Raw genomic sequence first — 17,827 nt, 5'->3', positions numbered from 1 at the left:
AGTGCATTCATGTGTTTGGAACAAGCTCTAGTTGAATTTTTATTGCCGTGGCTAGGAAATTTGCATTTGCTGGCTCATGCTGCAGCAGGGACCGGCGTATATCAGGGATTTGTTTGGTGTAGGTCAATTGCTTGTAGACGTATTAGGGATGGTCTTGTATGGTTACCAAGCTATATCCGAAAACAGAATTAATAATACTCTGCAAATTATTAACACCACAGCTCCAGCCAAAGCTGCCGACTTGAGGCGCGCTTAATCGATGCTCCTAGACGAAGTCGTGGTCGGTGTCAATTCACGGCCACAAGAGAATATCTGAAGTGATAGGAAGAAGGGATAGGGAACCATGGTGGGGGTGGGGGGCCTGCGGAGGAATTAGGTGGATGCGGCAACAAGATAGCCGAGAGAGGGACCAAAAGCTGGCGCACACACGCATACAGTAGCCACTATCATTTCATTGGATAAAAAGGCTTGCTAGGCCACCGGGATGAATCAGATTCCCACGATATGTTATCCAACTCTCTGTCCATGACTGGACACTTGACCCTGATCCACATGGGTGTAGACAGTATGCGCCCCTAGCCCCACTGTGCTCTGCAGCATCTGGTTATGGTAAATTCTTTTGCTAAGGTTATCTGATTGCAAACCCGTGCATATTATCCTCGTATAGTTCTGCCATCAATTGTGGTCCTGCTCGTTCATGATTTGATGTGTCCCCACGCAATGCAAGAAACGTGCATGATGCACTTTGGTTGCATTTCAAAGGTTCTGGTTGCCTTTTTCTGGTTGGTGGTTGCATTTCAAACTTTTTTGGTTCAAGAGTCATTCTGTGTGTACTTGAAATCTCAAAGCGTGCTGTGACCTGTGTAATATGAACCTCCTGTTTGCATTGTGGGCTTTTTATTTATTTATTTTTTAGAAGCCTTGACGGTTAAAAACGGGTTGTTGAAGTTTCTTTATACTGAAGAACAAAAATGGTTGCAGGCAAGTCGCATCAGCCTGTGTGTGTAACATGCAAGTGCCATGATTTCCCACTAAAAAAGAGAGCAGATTTGTAGGTCAACACTAACATACAAGTAACAAGTTGACCCCCAAGTATTTGTATTTCCATGCTCAACCCAATCCTATCTTTATTTCGGGATCTTTCATCCCCCCCCAGCCTTTCCTTTGGCGCTATCAAGATCTGGTGCGTGATTTGTTAGTTCCAGGCTCTGTCCTGCAGCCATCATGAGGTTGAGCTCCATTCCAATCACCATCTCCTCTCACAGGATGAGGATGCATGCAGAGAGAAAAAGGGCTAGGGCTTGCTGGAGGCTCTATACCCTTTTTCATGGCTTGCTGCTGACTTTGTGCTCCTCCAACCGGCACTAGTACGTGCAAAGCTCGGCCTCCAGTTAGCATTGGGCCACGTGTGGCGACGCACTGTCACTCCTAGTCAGCACTATAGACTTCTCGCACTAACCGGAGAGCTCCAGCGCGAAAGGTAAAGCTGACCATATCCCGTGTTGCACGCACCACGCGATCACCACCGCTGCAATGCTCTAAATTATATAGTAGCACGCAGGCATACGCATCCTTGCGTTCGCATGCCATTCTTGGGGGGCCCTCAACCAACACTCAAATCCTCGCACGGAAGATTGGGAACCAATTTTTTATTAGCAAAAAAAAAGGAGCATTAGGGGCCTACGTGACCTATTTGTTTTGGATCGCTACTTGATCCCAGTTGCGTCATGTCAATTTCATTCTCTTAAATTTGAAGTACTTGACATCCATATCCAAAGGGGAAGAACAGATGCATGCATGTACTTCTGTTAGTTACAATTATTAGCCACCGGCAAGGAGGAATGGACCGTGTGGTGAAGCATTAGTCGCACAAATGGCGTCGCGCCATTGAGCCGATCCTCCATCTGCCGACCGACCATCTTCATCTTCCGGTGCGGTGTATTGGCCCGGCAGTCGCCCGCCATCCGCGTCCCATCAATTCTTCCCGTCCTTGCGCCGGGCAGTTCGACCTGATGGGATGCGCGATGGCAAAGACTCCACGAGATGCCGCGATTGGGGCTCGGTCCCCCTACTACGCCGAGGTAGCCTCGTCACTTTGCTCGGTGGGGGACGAGGCCACGCGGAATGGTGTGGACACGGAGCGCTGCCCGTATTTCCCAACGATTTAGCGACGGTGACGGTACGGTGCCAGAATGGTTTTTAAAGGCTTCACAACTTTGTGGGGGTAAAAAATCGTGAGTGGGAGAAGAAGCAAACTGAATTACTACACCTTAATAACTTCCGGATGCCATATGTACACTGCATATTTACCTTTATTTGCTAGTATAGTTAGAAATAAAATTATTAGCTGAAGTCTGAAACATACTCTAGCTGAAGTCTGAGAATAACGTATCTGGCTGAACTTTTTTTTTTTTGGAAACCGTATCTTTCTGAACATTGGCATGAACATGTTACCACTCGGCATAAGAGCCTGCAATGTAACACTGCAATGCACACAAAAAACTTTAGCAACAATCTTTTGTTCCAGCATATTCTTTTATGCACCAATGCTAGTGTTTCATATGCAAATATGCACAAGGATGGTTCAGTACTGTCAAGATAGAAAGAACACTTATTTGTGGCATAACTCCCCAAATGGGATCAATAGATAACGATTTTTTTCCTTTAAAAACAATAGAGAGATGAAATTCAAATAATCAGCAACCTTTTATTTTTTTTAAAAAAAATAAATAGTATAACATAGATGCCCATAACACGCACGTATGAATATATGTACACAAACTCTACACTTACGAGCACCTTCGAAGGACATATTTTAAAGATTGATATGGTAGGTTCCACCACAAGAGATCTGAGTTAAGTTCGGTTCGTGATGCTATCCATCACTTGTGGACAACATTCCATGCAGATACAATCTGAGTCAGCTATTCCTAAATGGCTATAATTTTAGTTCCAGTGGGAATTTCATCATAATTTTTGTTGAATGTAATAAGCTACTACGTAAGCATTTTTTATGATGTGACAATGTTTAAGAAAAGAGAGAAGAAACAAGTTTCATATGGCACGATTAGCAACTATCTATGAGTCATAAAATTAAATGTCTATAAAATTATAGAATAAAACTTTATATTAAGAATGAGTGTTTCATTCATATTTAATTTTATTCTATATAACATGATAAAACTCTCTGACGAGACTAGCCTAAGGGTGAGGCCAAACACATTGGCGCCGTGGCCACAGACGGAGCTGAGGGCCCCGGGGCTCACTTAAATCTCCTAACGTGGACATAGATAATCACCGAAATGTAAGAGCAAAAAGGAAGAAGAAAATTATTTTCTTATGATGGTTTCGTGATAAGGATGTCGTTAATGATGACACCTCACCAACCAGAGCAACTAATCAACAGCCTACTAGCGTAGTCTGGTGCTTCATTTTTTGTCACCTTTGGTGTGCCTTGAATTTTATATACCTTGATGGTGAACTTGTGCGGACATACATAAGCATGGGAGCAAAAAAGGGCAATTTATACTTATACCCACAGTTGATCTTTTTTTAAAGAATTCAAATGTGAAAGTTACAGAATATAGCTATTCAGATTCATAGCTTTTTACCATGGTGTTTTTAGAAAGGACGACAAAAACTTAACCGCAATATATATTAGAAGAACAAAATAAAAACAAAGAGTTTGTCCAGTTTTTTAGAGAAACTGGACCTAAAACCTCTATAACCAGAGATGCTACAAACTTGTGTATAGTTTTTTTTTAAAAAAAATGGATCTAGAAATGCTTCGTAACAAAAAGTGCCAGCAAGACAGAGCTGTAAAGTCATGAGTTGTAGTGCTGTACAGATTTTCATCAGAAGGAGCGGAGCAAATTGGACTCTGGAAGCAGTAGATGGTAACATCAGCTAAGAAAGAATCAAGTTAGGTAACATCAGCTAAGAAAGGTTTTAAAATGAATCTTATCTTATCCTTAGCACACTCTTCTTTGTGTTTTTCTTCTTTGTTGGCGATTGGCGTACCTTCCAGTAGCAGTTGTCTTCAATGAGAGAGATGGGATAGATGGGGCAATTTGTGGATGCAAGATTTTTACTCTGAAATTATTCTCTATCCAATTTATATATGTGGTAATAGTCTCTGTTACTAAATACTAAAATAAATCCGCCCATTGCCAAAAAAAAAATCAAATTGTTGCTCTCCTGGATAATAACGATGTCATGGCCTCGTAGGACCATATTTAGGTGGAAGGAAGTTCGTTAGATGTGCAAGAACCAAAGTATTTTATTGTTCATTCAGTGATGTTGAGTCACTATCGTCAGAAATTTCCTTTCAGATAAAATAACTCAAGTACGTCCGCAATATTTCCTGTCATTTATTTGACTGGTAGCCGCCCGCCCCCTCCCCCTCATATTTATTCTGTCTGAGTCTGACTGACCATTTTTGAGATGGTTAACATGATTTACTGGCAGTGGCAGCCCTTGTGTTTCAACTTACTTTAAGAATTTCTTACAGTTTCCCTCCTTGAGGAGGGGATTGTACTCAGAAATGGGCTGTATAAACAAGAGGAGCATAACACCGTTTCTCTATCCATATAGTACATGCCATCAGATACCAAAGTATTTATTGGAAGCAGGGGCAGAGACAGGGGGTGCAGGGGCCAAACCTCACTATGAGCCTGAATTTTCCACTAAATTGTTTCACTTCAAATAAATTTTAAAAAATCAATGCTGTTGGTCCCCCTAACATTAAAAAAACATCAACTTCCTAGCTCCGTCCCTGATCGGGAGTGCATATAAACATCTTTTGACATAAGCATTGTGACGTCAATTAGTGATGGCATGCAGCTAAGAAGGCAGCATTGCATGAGGCCATGCATGGTGTGGTGCCCAATTATTCACCCACCATCCAAAGTTGCTCACACATACCATGGCCCTGACCTCTGTCTCCCAAACCAAATCATGGATGCCCTGCACCTTGCAAAGCAAGGGTTCATATACTGTATCAATATGTAAATGGTGGTCACAATCAATACACGCATGCTAATGTGTTGTTTATACTAGTACTACTAGACAAAAAAGCAGACCAATGGATAATGTATTGTTCCTAACTTGGAGTATGTATGTTTTTTTTTGTGTGTGACTGTGAACATATATAGGAGTATGTATATTATAATGGAATTCATTCTTTTCAAAACCATTTCGTCGATATATATATCCACCAGTAGCTTTCAGCAGGTATATATATATATGTACAGATAGAAAGCTTCTAGGACTGTAGGCCCAGGAGTATATCATGCATGCATGTGGTGTACGATACGATCATTCATTACAATACAAGGGCCGTTGCGGTATCATGTCTTTGTTTGTTCGGATTCGGTCGGCGCCGAGGGGTGTGGCCGGAGGTGTAAATCCGCTTAAAGCTCTCATGCACTAGTGAAACGGCAGGAATAGTATCTCCGCAAGTCCAATCCATGGAAAGAGTAAAATTCCGGTGGCGACATTATACAATCTTGTGCAGATACGTTCAGGTGCAGAACTACCATATATTTGCAGTACGGGGTACGTGCTTTGTACGAGATGGATCGGACGATCGATGCCTCTACATGCTTTTTCAGACTTCAGACACGCTATAATATAATAAAAACAGGGTTACACTACTTGAGCCGCCCTTTCTGAATTACTCCTATATTAGTATTAGGCTGCGATCAGACGACCTCAGGCCGGGCGATCGAGAAGCTAAAAGATAGGGATGAATATGGACAAGCTCAAACGCAACACGACGCGTATGATCGGGTAGGGATCGTCCACGGTGACGGTGGCCAAAAAGTCTGGCCCGTAGCGAGGAGGAACCGTGTCTGGTTGTCGGATCGATTGGCCCCGGACCTTGCCGGAGAGCGCGCGCGCGTCAGCAAAACTTGCTGCTAGCGAGGCTGATGGAGCTACACACGGCACGGCACGGCTCGGAGAAGCACGAAGTATTTTGTGTGTGGATCGGTGGTGGTGGCCTGGTGGGGGTGTGGAGCCGCTCGGGGCTCGGCTGTTGCGGTGTTGCCATATAGTAGGACGTACGCAGGACGCCACTCGATCTCGGAAGCCAATGCAAGGCCACCGGGCCCCGGCGCGTCGACGGACGGACGGCGACGTGGGCTTGGTTTCACGTGGCTCGCGATAGTACTAGGTGCTATCTATCCTGCGCTGGTTTAGCACCGGGCATGCACAGGGAGTTTATTTTCGCAGTGGCCGATACCGAGATAGTACTAGGTGCTATCTATCCTGCGCTGGATGTGGACCGTTCGTGCATCTCATGTTGAGCAAAGCAAACAGATCTGTAACAGGAGCCAGATAGGATCGCGTGGGGTATGGGTATCATTATTTGTGCTGATCCTAAACACTAGCTGAGAAGTACTAACATATATCTACTAGTAGCATACTGCATAGCTAGGCACTTGAGCGTGTCTTGAGCTCATGTCTGTGAAAATTTCATCACTTTTCTAGTAGCTAGGAGTATAAGTATATGTTTACAAAAGGAGAATATCTTGGCAGATGGTTGTGTCTATCCTAATATTTACAACTACCAATCTACCAACATATATATATATAGCCAGGCAACGACCGGCTCGATCGAGAATGAAGCATGTGAACACTATTGTTTGCGAAATTTCTTACTACTTTTTTATGTCATTTTGGTGCGCAACATAGGACCATGCGGCACGGAACGATAGGGTGTGCTGTGTGCCGTCGTAGAAAATTCTTGTGTCTATCCACTGGAGTCTGCGCCTGGTCGTCAGCGACCTTTGTCACCACACGTCCCCACGTCACGACATGACCAATCCGATTGGCGGAGCTCTCGTCCAATGGGTCGCGGCGCCATGGGATTCACGCATCCTGCCGTCGCGGCCGTGCGTGCGTCCGTGGGCCAATACGAGCTCAGTTAATTAATTGGGTAAAACCGCGCGCTTTTCCGTTTTGTGCGCGGCTTGGCTTGACTCCATTCCATCACAGCAACTTGCCACTTGCCAGTAAACAACACAAAGGGTGTTGGCCGATGGCAATGGGTAAATCCCCACCGGGTATTGGTATCCTAGACCCGGACTCACCAGCAAAATGCAGCCCCATTAAAATCCCTGTACCTGTTGCGGTTGTGGGTAAGAAAATTTTCCAAACCCGCGCCCGGCTGGATAAACCCATGGACAAATGGGTCGAAACATTCCGTACCCGTGTACCCGTTGGGCGAAGGTTTTCCCCCGTTTAGAGATACCCGTTGGGTGAAAGTTTTCCTCAATTTAAAGATTCTAATAGAGTAAATCCCCGTTGGGTCATGGGTCCTCATTACCGTCTTTAGCATCTTTAGAGTGGAGTAGGAGATGCCATAGCAAGAGCCCTATCTCTTTATACCACAATCCTAGCTCGATCGACACGGGCCATCTATACACTAGAACGGGGTGCTACACTTGTGTAGAGAGTACGTACTTGAGTTGTACTCCTTTCATTCTAAATTATAAGACATTCCAAGAATCTTGGAGAGTTAAAGCATTTTAAGTTTAACTAAAATTATGGAGAGAATTATAAAGAAAAGATTTATAACATTAAATAGGTATATAAAATATAATTAATAAAAAAATTTAATAATACTTAGTTGGAATAATAAATGTTATTATGTAAATTTTAATTAAACTTTAAATTCTTTGACTTTTCAAGATTTTTGGAATAAGATGGAGGGAGTATCTTACCCTGCAGCCAACAGCCACGGCAACATACAAAACCAGCTCTTTGTGAGGAAAAAATCACAGAATTATTGGCGCGTCTCCTTTTTTTTTTCTACTACTGTTTGCTGCTGTGGTCTGGATAATTGGGCATCCAAACAAACAAACAAAGGCTTCTGCTCCTCGCTGGCACAACCAAAAACTTCTCGTCATCCAATTTGCAGCTCCCTCCCGCACCAAACCCAAGAGGAGGGGGAGAGAGATGGAGGAATAAAGCAGGGTGCACGCGGAGAGGGAGAGCCAGCCGGAGATCAAAAGGGAGGAGGACGGAGGAAAGCTTGCTCTGCTCTCAGAGAGGGAGAGAAGAGAGAAGCAGGGCAGGGGCAGCCCATGGCCTCTGCTCCAGCCGCTATATAAGACCGACCCGGGCGACGCCTCTGCTTCCCCGTAGTCCGTCCCCCCACCCGTCCTGGTCTCACTCATGCTTCGGTCCACGCACCCACCAAGCCCCACCAGCGGCAGCGGCAGCTCCGCGGCGCCGGCGTCGTCCAGCAGCTCCGACGCCGCGATGGTCGGGGGCGGCGCGGCGGCGGCGGGCAGCGGCGCCGGCGCCGGCGGGCCGAGCGGCGCCAAGCTGCTGCAGATCCTCAACGTGCGGGTCGTGGGCACCGGCGACCGCGTCGTGGTGCTGTCCCACGGGTTCGGGACGGACCAGTCGGCGTGGAGCCGCGTGCTCCCGTACCTCACCCGCGACCACCGCGTGGTGCTCTACGACCTCGTCTGCGCCGGCAGCGTCAACCCGGAGCACTTCGACTTCCGACGCTACGACACGCTCGACTCGTACGTCGACGACCTCCTCGCCATACTCGACGCGCTCCGCATCCCGCGATGCGCCTTCGTCGGACACTCCGTCTCCGCCATGATCGGGATCCTCGCGTCCATCCGCCGCCCCGAGCTCTTCGCCAAGCTCGTCCTCATCGGCGCATCGCCCAGGTACCGTATACATGCATCTATCTACACACATGCTGTGATGCCCGATCCAATTCATTCGTTCAATTTCATCAATCAACCATCCCTGTGGAGTTTAATTTGAGGCGGGTCGGAGAGAAAAAAAAAAAGAAAAGCCGCGAGCCATCCCTCTTTTATTGAGAATTAAGAGTGATGATTGATTAATCAATTCATTCCGGCGGCCCGGGCCACCAGGTTCCTGAACGACAATGACTACCACGGCGGGTTCGAGCTGCCGGAGATCCAGCAGGTGTTCGTCGCGATGGCGGCCAACTACTCGGCGTGGGCGGTCGGGTACGCCCCGCTGGCGGTGGGCGCGGACGTGCCCGCGGCGGTGCAGGAGTTCAGCCGCACCCTCTTCAACATGCGGCCGGACATCTCCCTCCACGTCTGCCGCACCGTCTTCAACACCGACCTCCGCGGCGTGCTGGGCATGGTGCGCTCCCCCTGCGTGGTGGTGCAGACCACCCGCGACGTCTCCGTCCCGGCCTCCGTCGCCGCCTACCTCAGGGACCACCTCGGCGGCCGCACCACCGTCGAGTTCCTCCAGACCGAGGGCCACCTCCCGCACCTCAGCGCCCCAGGCCTCCTCGCCCAGGTGCTCCGCCGCGCGCTCGCCCGGTACTAGCAGCGCCTACCGCCTGCCTGATTGTGAACGGTATTTTTTTACCGCCTCGATTTACCCCTGCCCATGCAGAGAATCAAAAAATGGCGCGAGTCGCGCCGTTTGCTGTGCCTGTGCGCGCCATGACTGTAGTAGTACAACTTGTTCTGGTACCCGATTTCCTTTTTTTACTTTTTACTGGAGCCGAGCAGTAGTACTGGTACTCCGCATCTTGCCTTCCACCCAAGGACAGATAAGTGGGCCTGCTGGCGACACGTGGCGAGTGGCGAGTGCTCGAGGCGGTGCACGAGCTCGTTCCCGTCTTCGCCTGGCGCCGTTGCCTTTGTCCCATCTGCAACGGCAGCAGGACGACTAGAGGAGGCTGTAACTTTTTTTATTACTGCTGCTGCTAGTTTATTTACGGCTATGATATGAGAATGAGATAGGGATCAGCTGGCGCCCCGGCGGATCTTCTGACTATGATTAAGCGGCTAATGTTCTGGATTGGTTTGATTGGCATCATTATGTTACGTGCATAATTGGGTTTTTGGATAAGTCCTGGACTCCTGGGGGAAGGGGAAGCAAACCGAGAAAAAGCCGTGGCGGATGGTTTCCCACGTCATGCATGGGCCATCTTCCTGTCGTCGCACCTATTTATCGCTGATAATGAAGTTGACCGTGCCACCTAACTGCATCCTAACATGCCTACGGACAGGCTAGAAATGGCTTCGATCGGTGTAGCAAAGATGACGCCGTTGCGGTCTGTCGCTGACGATTGGCCTTGATTTTCTTAATTCTTCCCAAGCTATGCATTTCCCTTTTTTTCTCTAAAAAAATAAAAGACTTTCAGTACGTGTACTCTACATCAAGTTGAGTGCTGCTGTCTTAGGTTCATTCATGCATCCTTTGCCGAGCGATGATGCCAGTGTAGTGTCTTTGGGATGCTTAGCGTTAGTAGGATATGGATATAATAGTAGAAGTATGTGCGTCAGTGCGTCGCAAGAGTGGGTGCGTGGGGGCCGCGGGGAGCCCCACCCTGAGCTAACGTGCTGATCTCCGTGATGCTTTTGATATGGTTGGTATGTCGCCGCTGTTAAGCATTTGTCGCCACTAACCAGCGACTGTGGCCAAAAAAAAAATGATCCCCCGACCGTTAGCATTGGCTCCGGCGAACAAGTTGCATATTCTTATCCACACAGAGGAGTGCTGGAGTTAGACTGGTCTAATCTAATCTAATCTCTCCCAGCCGGTGCCGGCCGCCGTCACCGATTCCAGTCGGCATGTCCTCCACACTCGCTACCACTTCAGCTAGCAGCCAAACGACGCCATCTTTGTCCGAGTGCTAGTGCTGCTAGCGCTGAGAATCGTGAGCGCGCGCGTGAGGTCGTGAACAAAACGTCCCCTCCCTCCCTGGGTACCCCGCGCGCACACCAGTGTCCAGTGGCCCAGTGGCGACGAGGACGCTGGGACACGGGCTCGCGATTTTGTCCCCCGGCGCACGCCCACGTGAACAAGAAAACGAAGCCTCTTTGGACGGTTGTTTGGTGGCGGACGGCACCGTCGTCGTCCACCGCGGGCGCACGGAGCCAGCCAGCCGCGACCGAGAACAGGCGAGAAAGAGGAGGAGGATTCCGTTGCGTGCGTGCGTGGAGCGCGAGGGGATTTGGGCGGGCGATTTGGTGCGGGAGACGGGGGCGGGCGATCAGGTTCTCTTCTCGATCCCCCGGCCGCGGGGCCCCGGCTCTCGGAGGTGAAGGAATCCGCGGCGCGATAAGATGGGACCCGGGCCGCCCGGAAGGGGAAGGGGAAGGCCGGAAGGAAAGGAAAGGAACATGGCCATTGCCTGCCCGACGTGTCAGCTGCAGCCCGTCGAGTGTCGCGGTCGCGCTACAGCCAGGCGCTCGGCTCGGCGATGGACGGGGAACCACACGCACACACAGTGGCGAGGCCTATTGCACGGCGGTCCCTACCGTCCACTTGTGACAGATCGAGACGTCGAGTTGCCACATAAACAGCGGCCGGGGCTGACGCATCTTGGACTTTTCTTCGCGGGCTGCCTCTACGTACTGTCAACTCTGGAACTAGCTGAAGGTTGGAGAGTACGGTCGGCCGGGGAGAAGCTGCACAGTCCGAACATGATGCGGCGCCAGCGGCCATGCATAGCTTTGGTTCTTGACCAGAAAAAAAAAAAAAAACGCCGATGGCTCGCTCACGGTCACCGACATTGGTAAGGCCTTGTTTAGTTCCAAAATTTTTTGCAAAATAGGAATAGTAGCACTTTCGTTTGTATTTGACAAATATTGTCTAATTATAGACTAACTAGGCTTAAAAGATTCGTCACATCAATTCCGACTAAACTGTGCAATTAGTTTTAATTTTTATATATATTTAATACTCCATGCATACGTCTAAAGATTCGATGTGACAGAGAATCTGAAAAATTTTGCAAAATTTTTCAGGAGCTAAACAAGGCCTAAGATATAAGACGACCTTGCAAATTTATTGGGTTTAACATGTGAAAGAAGTCTAAACAGAGCAGCTCTTTTGGCAGCAAAAAGTTCCCATCAATTTTCTCGTGGTTTACTTCTGTCCAAAATCCAAAAACTTTTCAAGATTCTCCGCCACATCGAATCTTATATCATATACATTGAGCATTAAATATAGATAAAAAAAATAATTACACAGTTTATCTATAATTTATGAGACAAATCTTTTAAGCCTAATTAGTCCATGATTGGACAATAATTATCAAATACAAACGAAAGTGTTACAGTACGCAAAAACTTTTTACACCAACAAATAAACAAGGCTATGCTTCTATATGGCGTAGATTCGTAGAAACAAGGCTATCCCCAAGTACGGGGGTATTTTCCCGCCTGATTTTATTGAATTTGGGCTTTTATCCCCATATTACAAAAGAGCTGTACAAAGGTATTTCACGAGTACAAAGGTATCTCTCCTCTAATTTCAACAGCACAACACAAAGACGTGGTAAAAAGTACCCTAAAATAAAACTATGTTAGGAATCCAACACAAGACTTCATGGAACCAAAGGACACTTCCATACCATTACGGCAAACCATCGCTTGTGAGTTAGTATAATGTAAATCATTTTCTAGATAACATTTGGCCATTTGGATCGGCCTTTTCAGCATACCATATGTATAGATTGTTACTTGTAAATTACATGGTGGTTCGCGTGATCGCCTGATCTATGTTCTTTTTCTGAATGGATTTGTGTTGTGTTGTTGAAATTAGGGAGGGCAGAGTAAAAAAAGGAGACCGGGAAAAGGAGAAACCGGGTAGGAGAAGGTTGTGTAGAAGAGAACATTAGGATCACATAAGACCAAATGAATGATGGGGTGGGACAAAACATTAAGGGAAGAGAAATTTTGCCACTTTATTATTAAGTATAAGTATACATATAGATACAAGTTTATACTTACTCTTTCTGTTCCAAAAAAAACATGCAATTCTAAGAAAAATGCTATATTAAAGTATCCCAAGTCTTTAACAAAATTCATAATATTAATCGTACTAGATAGGTACCATTAGATTTGCCATGAAACATATTTTTTATAATATACTTATTTGGTATCATGAATATTAATATTTTTACTATTATATTTGGACCAACTTTAGACACTTAACCTAAAATGACTTTGAGTTACATTTTTTGGGGACGGTCCATACAACTAACTAAAATTACTTGTATTAATTTGCATGTTTTCCCTCTTTTTTTTGCAAATCCCATGTTTATTTTGTTGTTCAGTTAGGCTAGACTAGAGTGGATTGGGCCCATTCTGAGCTGGTGAGGCGCACAATGCTGGTTTGGGCCTTGAGCTCATGCGCGGCCCGTCTTCCGTCTGCAGTCCTTCAGCCCGCTTTCATGTCCTCCCGTTTACCGATGGCTCCTTTTCAGCAGTAGCCTGTAGCCATGCCATGGTGACACGTACTCCTGGTACTCACTGTGGCCAGCATCACTGCTTCCAATTGACTAACCATTGTGCGCTGATGTCTTTGTGTCATGACTCCACATGAATGCCTGTCGTTTGTCATCCATGGCTTTGAGAATTCCTAGCCGCACGAATCGTGATTAGTTGTATTGTATATGGATTATGGACCATGTTTAGTAGCACCAGCACCCTTGGTAATTGAGTAGAGACGCTTGCCAACCAAAGAGGTGCCAGTCAGTCTTACTGATGACGGGAGCAAAAGAGAGAGCTTGAGCTTCTCTTTTGATAGCGGCAGGCCCAAGTAACTTTGGGAAACCCCTCCTGCCAGCATCCAAGGATCTTCATACATCTGTGCAGACTGCAGAGTATGTATATTTAGTTGCGTAGCAAAAGCTAACTATCTCAAAAAGACATAACAAGTTACAAATTCGAACGGAGGAAGTACTAATAATGGCAATGATCTTGGAATCTCCAATGTAATGCTTCTGGATATACAATGTTACCTGGAATGGATTGTTCAGTATTGGCAATGGCAACATAATGTTTTACAATGAAATGTAATGCCCTCTGGATATGCAATGTTCAGTAATTTTCAGGGACCCATAACTGATGATATTTTTACTAGGTTTCGGTCAAATACTTTTGGTTTTGGGCAACCTGTGCTCTTAGTCGAGTGAGAGCGACTGGGAACACTTGGCCATTCTGTAATGTTCAGTCCTCAAGCATTTTGCCACACTGAATTTTGCCGTCTGCATACATTGAAGTCTCAGTGTAGTGTATACTGTATTATATAATGAGTATCAACAACAACATTTCAGTATCTCACTCCCTTTTTCCATGTGACATCGATGTAACCTCAAACTTAATTTGTTTATGTCGACGTGGTTTGGAACTGAAGTAGTGGCGCATGCACTCAGTTTTTGTTTGTTGGTCATGATATAAGCTTAAGAAGTTGCATGTGCATTCCTGTCTTTTCAGTTTTTGCCAAGCCAATGATGCAATTGCATCATGGAAATGATCCATTTTACTTTGCCAACTGTTAGCGATTAATACAAGGGAGCACACATTCCATTTCAGAAAGAACAAAGGTCTAGCCTGAACTTCTCAGAGCAGCACTGCAAATCCGGAAAACAACACTCAAATCCGACTAATCCATCAGTATTGACTAGCGTCACAATGCAATCACCTGCCTCCAAAACCATGAAAATCACCAAACCTGAAAACTCCTGAACTTCTCAGGAAAAATACACTGTCAAAACTGAACTGTATCTCAGCAATGCAGAATTCGGCCTTTCAGCCGATTGTAAAATTCAGTGTTAATTGTCCAGGCAACAACACCACAACACTGCAATCTTCAAATTCTCAAGCTGACACGACAATCATAGCCTCAAATTTACAAAGACGTTCAATCATCACACTCAAAATCGAGCCATGTATTTACCGTCCATGAATTTACCGTCTCAATTCTGAAGGCGCCGGCTAAACCGCCGACCGTGTGAGTCCCACTGGCCTACACGCCTAGTACGCTGGTCCTCCTCCGTCCCACGGTCTCAGGCCTTTTCCCTACCGGCTACCGCGTAGAAGACGCGTCGCAAGTTCCTCTTCGTCCTCGGTCTTTGAAGAGGGAAAAAAAAAACAACGGGCGCGCGCACACACACTCATGACTCATCACACACACACACACAAAAGCCTCCTCGCCCTCCCGTCCCTTGACTTGACTTCGAAACCGTCTTGTCTTGCCACCTCATCTAACATCATCTCGTAAATTCCAACCAAATTGTAAATTTAGTTTTGTTTTTATCTATATTTAATACTCTATATATGCGTCTAAAGATTCGATGTAACGATGAATCTTTAAAATTTTTAGATTTTTAAGTGGAAGTAAACAAGACCTTAGTTTTCTTTACACCAAAATTCGTTCCCTCCTTCGGCCACCGTCGCCTCTTTCTTTAGCCGTCAAATGCCACAGCGTAGTATCTACCGCTACCCGTTTGGCCTGCTGCGGGGGACAAAACCAAGGCACTGTTTATTTTTCGAAAAAAATTGTAAATTTTTTTAGATTTCTCACATAGAATCTTGCAACATATACGAACATTAAATATAGATAAAAAATAACTAATTACACAGATTACTTGTAATTTACGAGACGAATCTTTTGAACCTAATTAATCCATAATCGGACAATATTTGTCAAATACAAACGAAAGTGCTATAGTGTCTATTTTGTAAATTTTTTTGAACTAAACAAGGCCCAAATCACTACAGCGCTGCGTAGCTTATTGTTTGTCAAGTTCGGTCTTGAGCACATTTGTTACAGCTGTTGTACGGAGTGTTCAACATTCTTCATGAGAACAACCTAATTCTTATTGGGAACATTCTTCGCAAGAACAAAGGTCCTGCTGGGAACAGACGTAGAACAGTTACGAGACCACCTCAAATTCTAAGGAAAGGAACGAAGAAGACAATTTTTTCGTCCTTAATTTTATGGATTTTTAACTGAGAGTTCCGACATAATTATCACAGCAGATTTTTAACTGATACCGCCACATTGTTTGTTAAGTTTGGCCTGAGCAGTTTTGTTGCAGCTGCTGAACATAGTGTTCAACGTTCTTCATGGGAACAAGTCAGATCTTGCTGGGGACAGGCATAGAACCTACCTCAAGTTCTAAGTGAAGGAACAAAGAAGAAAAATTTTGTTAAATTTATGGATTTGTGTAAAACATGAGTTCCGATATAATTATGACAGCACATTTTTAACTGATACTCCATCACCTTCTTAAGTGCTCTCTGCGCTTTTTTCCGAAGGGAAGGGAGTGTTCAATATTCTTTGTGAGAACAACCCAGATCTTGCTGGGGACAGGCGTAAAAACGTTTGAGGCATTGAGGCCACCTCAAGTTCTAAGGGAAGGAACGAAGAAGACAATTTTTGTTAATATTATGGATTTCTGTAAAACGACAAAATTATGACAGCATATCTTTAACTGGTACTCTATCACTTTCTAAAGTGCTCTCTACTACTCCTTTTTTTTTGGTGAAGGGAAGGAATAATTATAATAAAACTCGGCATAATACATCCCCAAATTATATAAAAAATATAAATTAAATAAGATACAATAGTCTATCTAGATTCTTCCATCGTCTTATTTTCTTATGGCTTTTTTCGATGGAGCCGGTGCTCTAGATGAACACAGTCTTGTTAAACACCACCGAAGCGAGGTGCTCTCTGCTATTCAAGTTGATAAGATTACAATAAACTAATGAATAAAAAAAGATTACGATCAACTAACTGTTAATTGTATCTCCAGGATGCATAGGCAACCTGAGCATGCGATGATGTTTTTAGGCCTTGTTTAGTTCCGAAAAATTTTGAGAAATGGACACTGTAGCACTTTCGTTTGTATTTGACAAATATTGTCCAATCATGAACTAACTAGACTCAAAAGATTCGTCTCGTCAATTTCGACCAAACTGTGCAATTAGTTTTTATTTTCGTCTATATTTAATACTCCATACATGCGTCCAAAGATTCGATATGACGGAGAATGTGAAAATTTTTGCAAAATTTTCTGGGAAGTAAACAAGGCCTTACTTGCTGAAATGGGGACAGGCGGGTGACTTGATGGGCAGCAAAAGTTGGTGATGCAAGGAAGTTTTGCCTCTTCGTCCTCGGTCTTTGAAGAAGGAAATAATAAGAAAACAAACAACACGCGCGCGCACAAAAGCCACCTCTCCTCGCCCTCGCGTCCCTTGATTTGTGACCTCGAAATTTGAACGTTTTTTTTTTGGGTTGTTGGCGTCTTACCATCTGCATGCACTCGCCGCGCCCGTGGTCCGTCTCCGTCCCGATAATGGGCCGCACCTCGCAGGAACTATCTTCTTCACCGCATAGAATATACGTACGGTATTTTCCTATGCAGTGACTTGGTAGCACGTCGTTCCGTTCCGTCGTTGTTGGACCACACCACCGTGCCGTGACTCTCAAAACGCGGCGCCTATCGAGGCCTGAGATCTGAAGCAACTCCATCTCCATTTGTCGCTTGCTCTGTTGCTAATTGCCATTCCGCTTCGAATTGTTCAGTCCCTCGTTCAATCATCCTGTCGAGTGCGAGGATCGTGGGACCAATGTTCTGTAGCACAAGCGTTTCTGCAAAAAAAAAAAAAAAGGGCCCATGTCCTGTTTGATTCTCCTCGCTTCCTGCCTCGAGTAAACCAATCAATCAATCGACCTCGTCTTCTTGTCATCCTAGTTATGTCAAGCACGTCAAACAACAAACGTTTATGTTATGTTATGTTAACAACTCGAAATCTCGAATGATAAACTCATCATCGTTACACGTAACATTTTCTTGTGCCGAAATTACTCGAGAACTGAGTTGGACTTTCGCCAAAAAGGTGGTGTCGTTCTCGGCCCGGCCCAGCATGCACGAAAATGCCCAGAACTCGGCGTGTCCAACCACGGGGACGGAGTTGTCCAAAAAAATAAACACGGCGACGGGGTGGTCAGTCACTCTCACTCGCTCGCTTTTTCGCAGGTCGGGGAAAGCAAAGCAGCCTCCTTT

General features: G+C 45.6%; 1 protein-coding gene across 1 annotated transcript; it reads left to right on the top strand.

Moving 5' to 3' along the window:
- Positions 7,793 to 9,818, top strand: LOC8054230 (strigolactone esterase D14). Its single transcript, XM_002468271.2, has 2 exons — positions 7,793 to 8,693; positions 8,904 to 9,818. Exons 1-2 carry the CDS (start codon positions 8,182 to 8,184, stop codon positions 9,334 to 9,336), a joined length of 945 nt encoding a protein of 314 aa, XP_002468316.1. The 5' UTR covers positions 7,793 to 8,181; the 3' UTR covers positions 9,337 to 9,818.

Source organism: Sorghum bicolor, chromosome 1 (assembly GCF_000003195.3).
Source record: "Sorghum bicolor cultivar BTx623 chromosome 1, Sorghum_bicolor_NCBIv3, whole genome shotgun sequence".
NCBI classification, from domain to species: Eukaryota; Viridiplantae; Streptophyta; class Magnoliopsida; order Poales; family Poaceae; genus Sorghum; species Sorghum bicolor.
The sequence above is the reverse complement of the archived record's forward strand: the minus strand, read 5'-3'. Positions and strand labels throughout refer to the sequence as shown.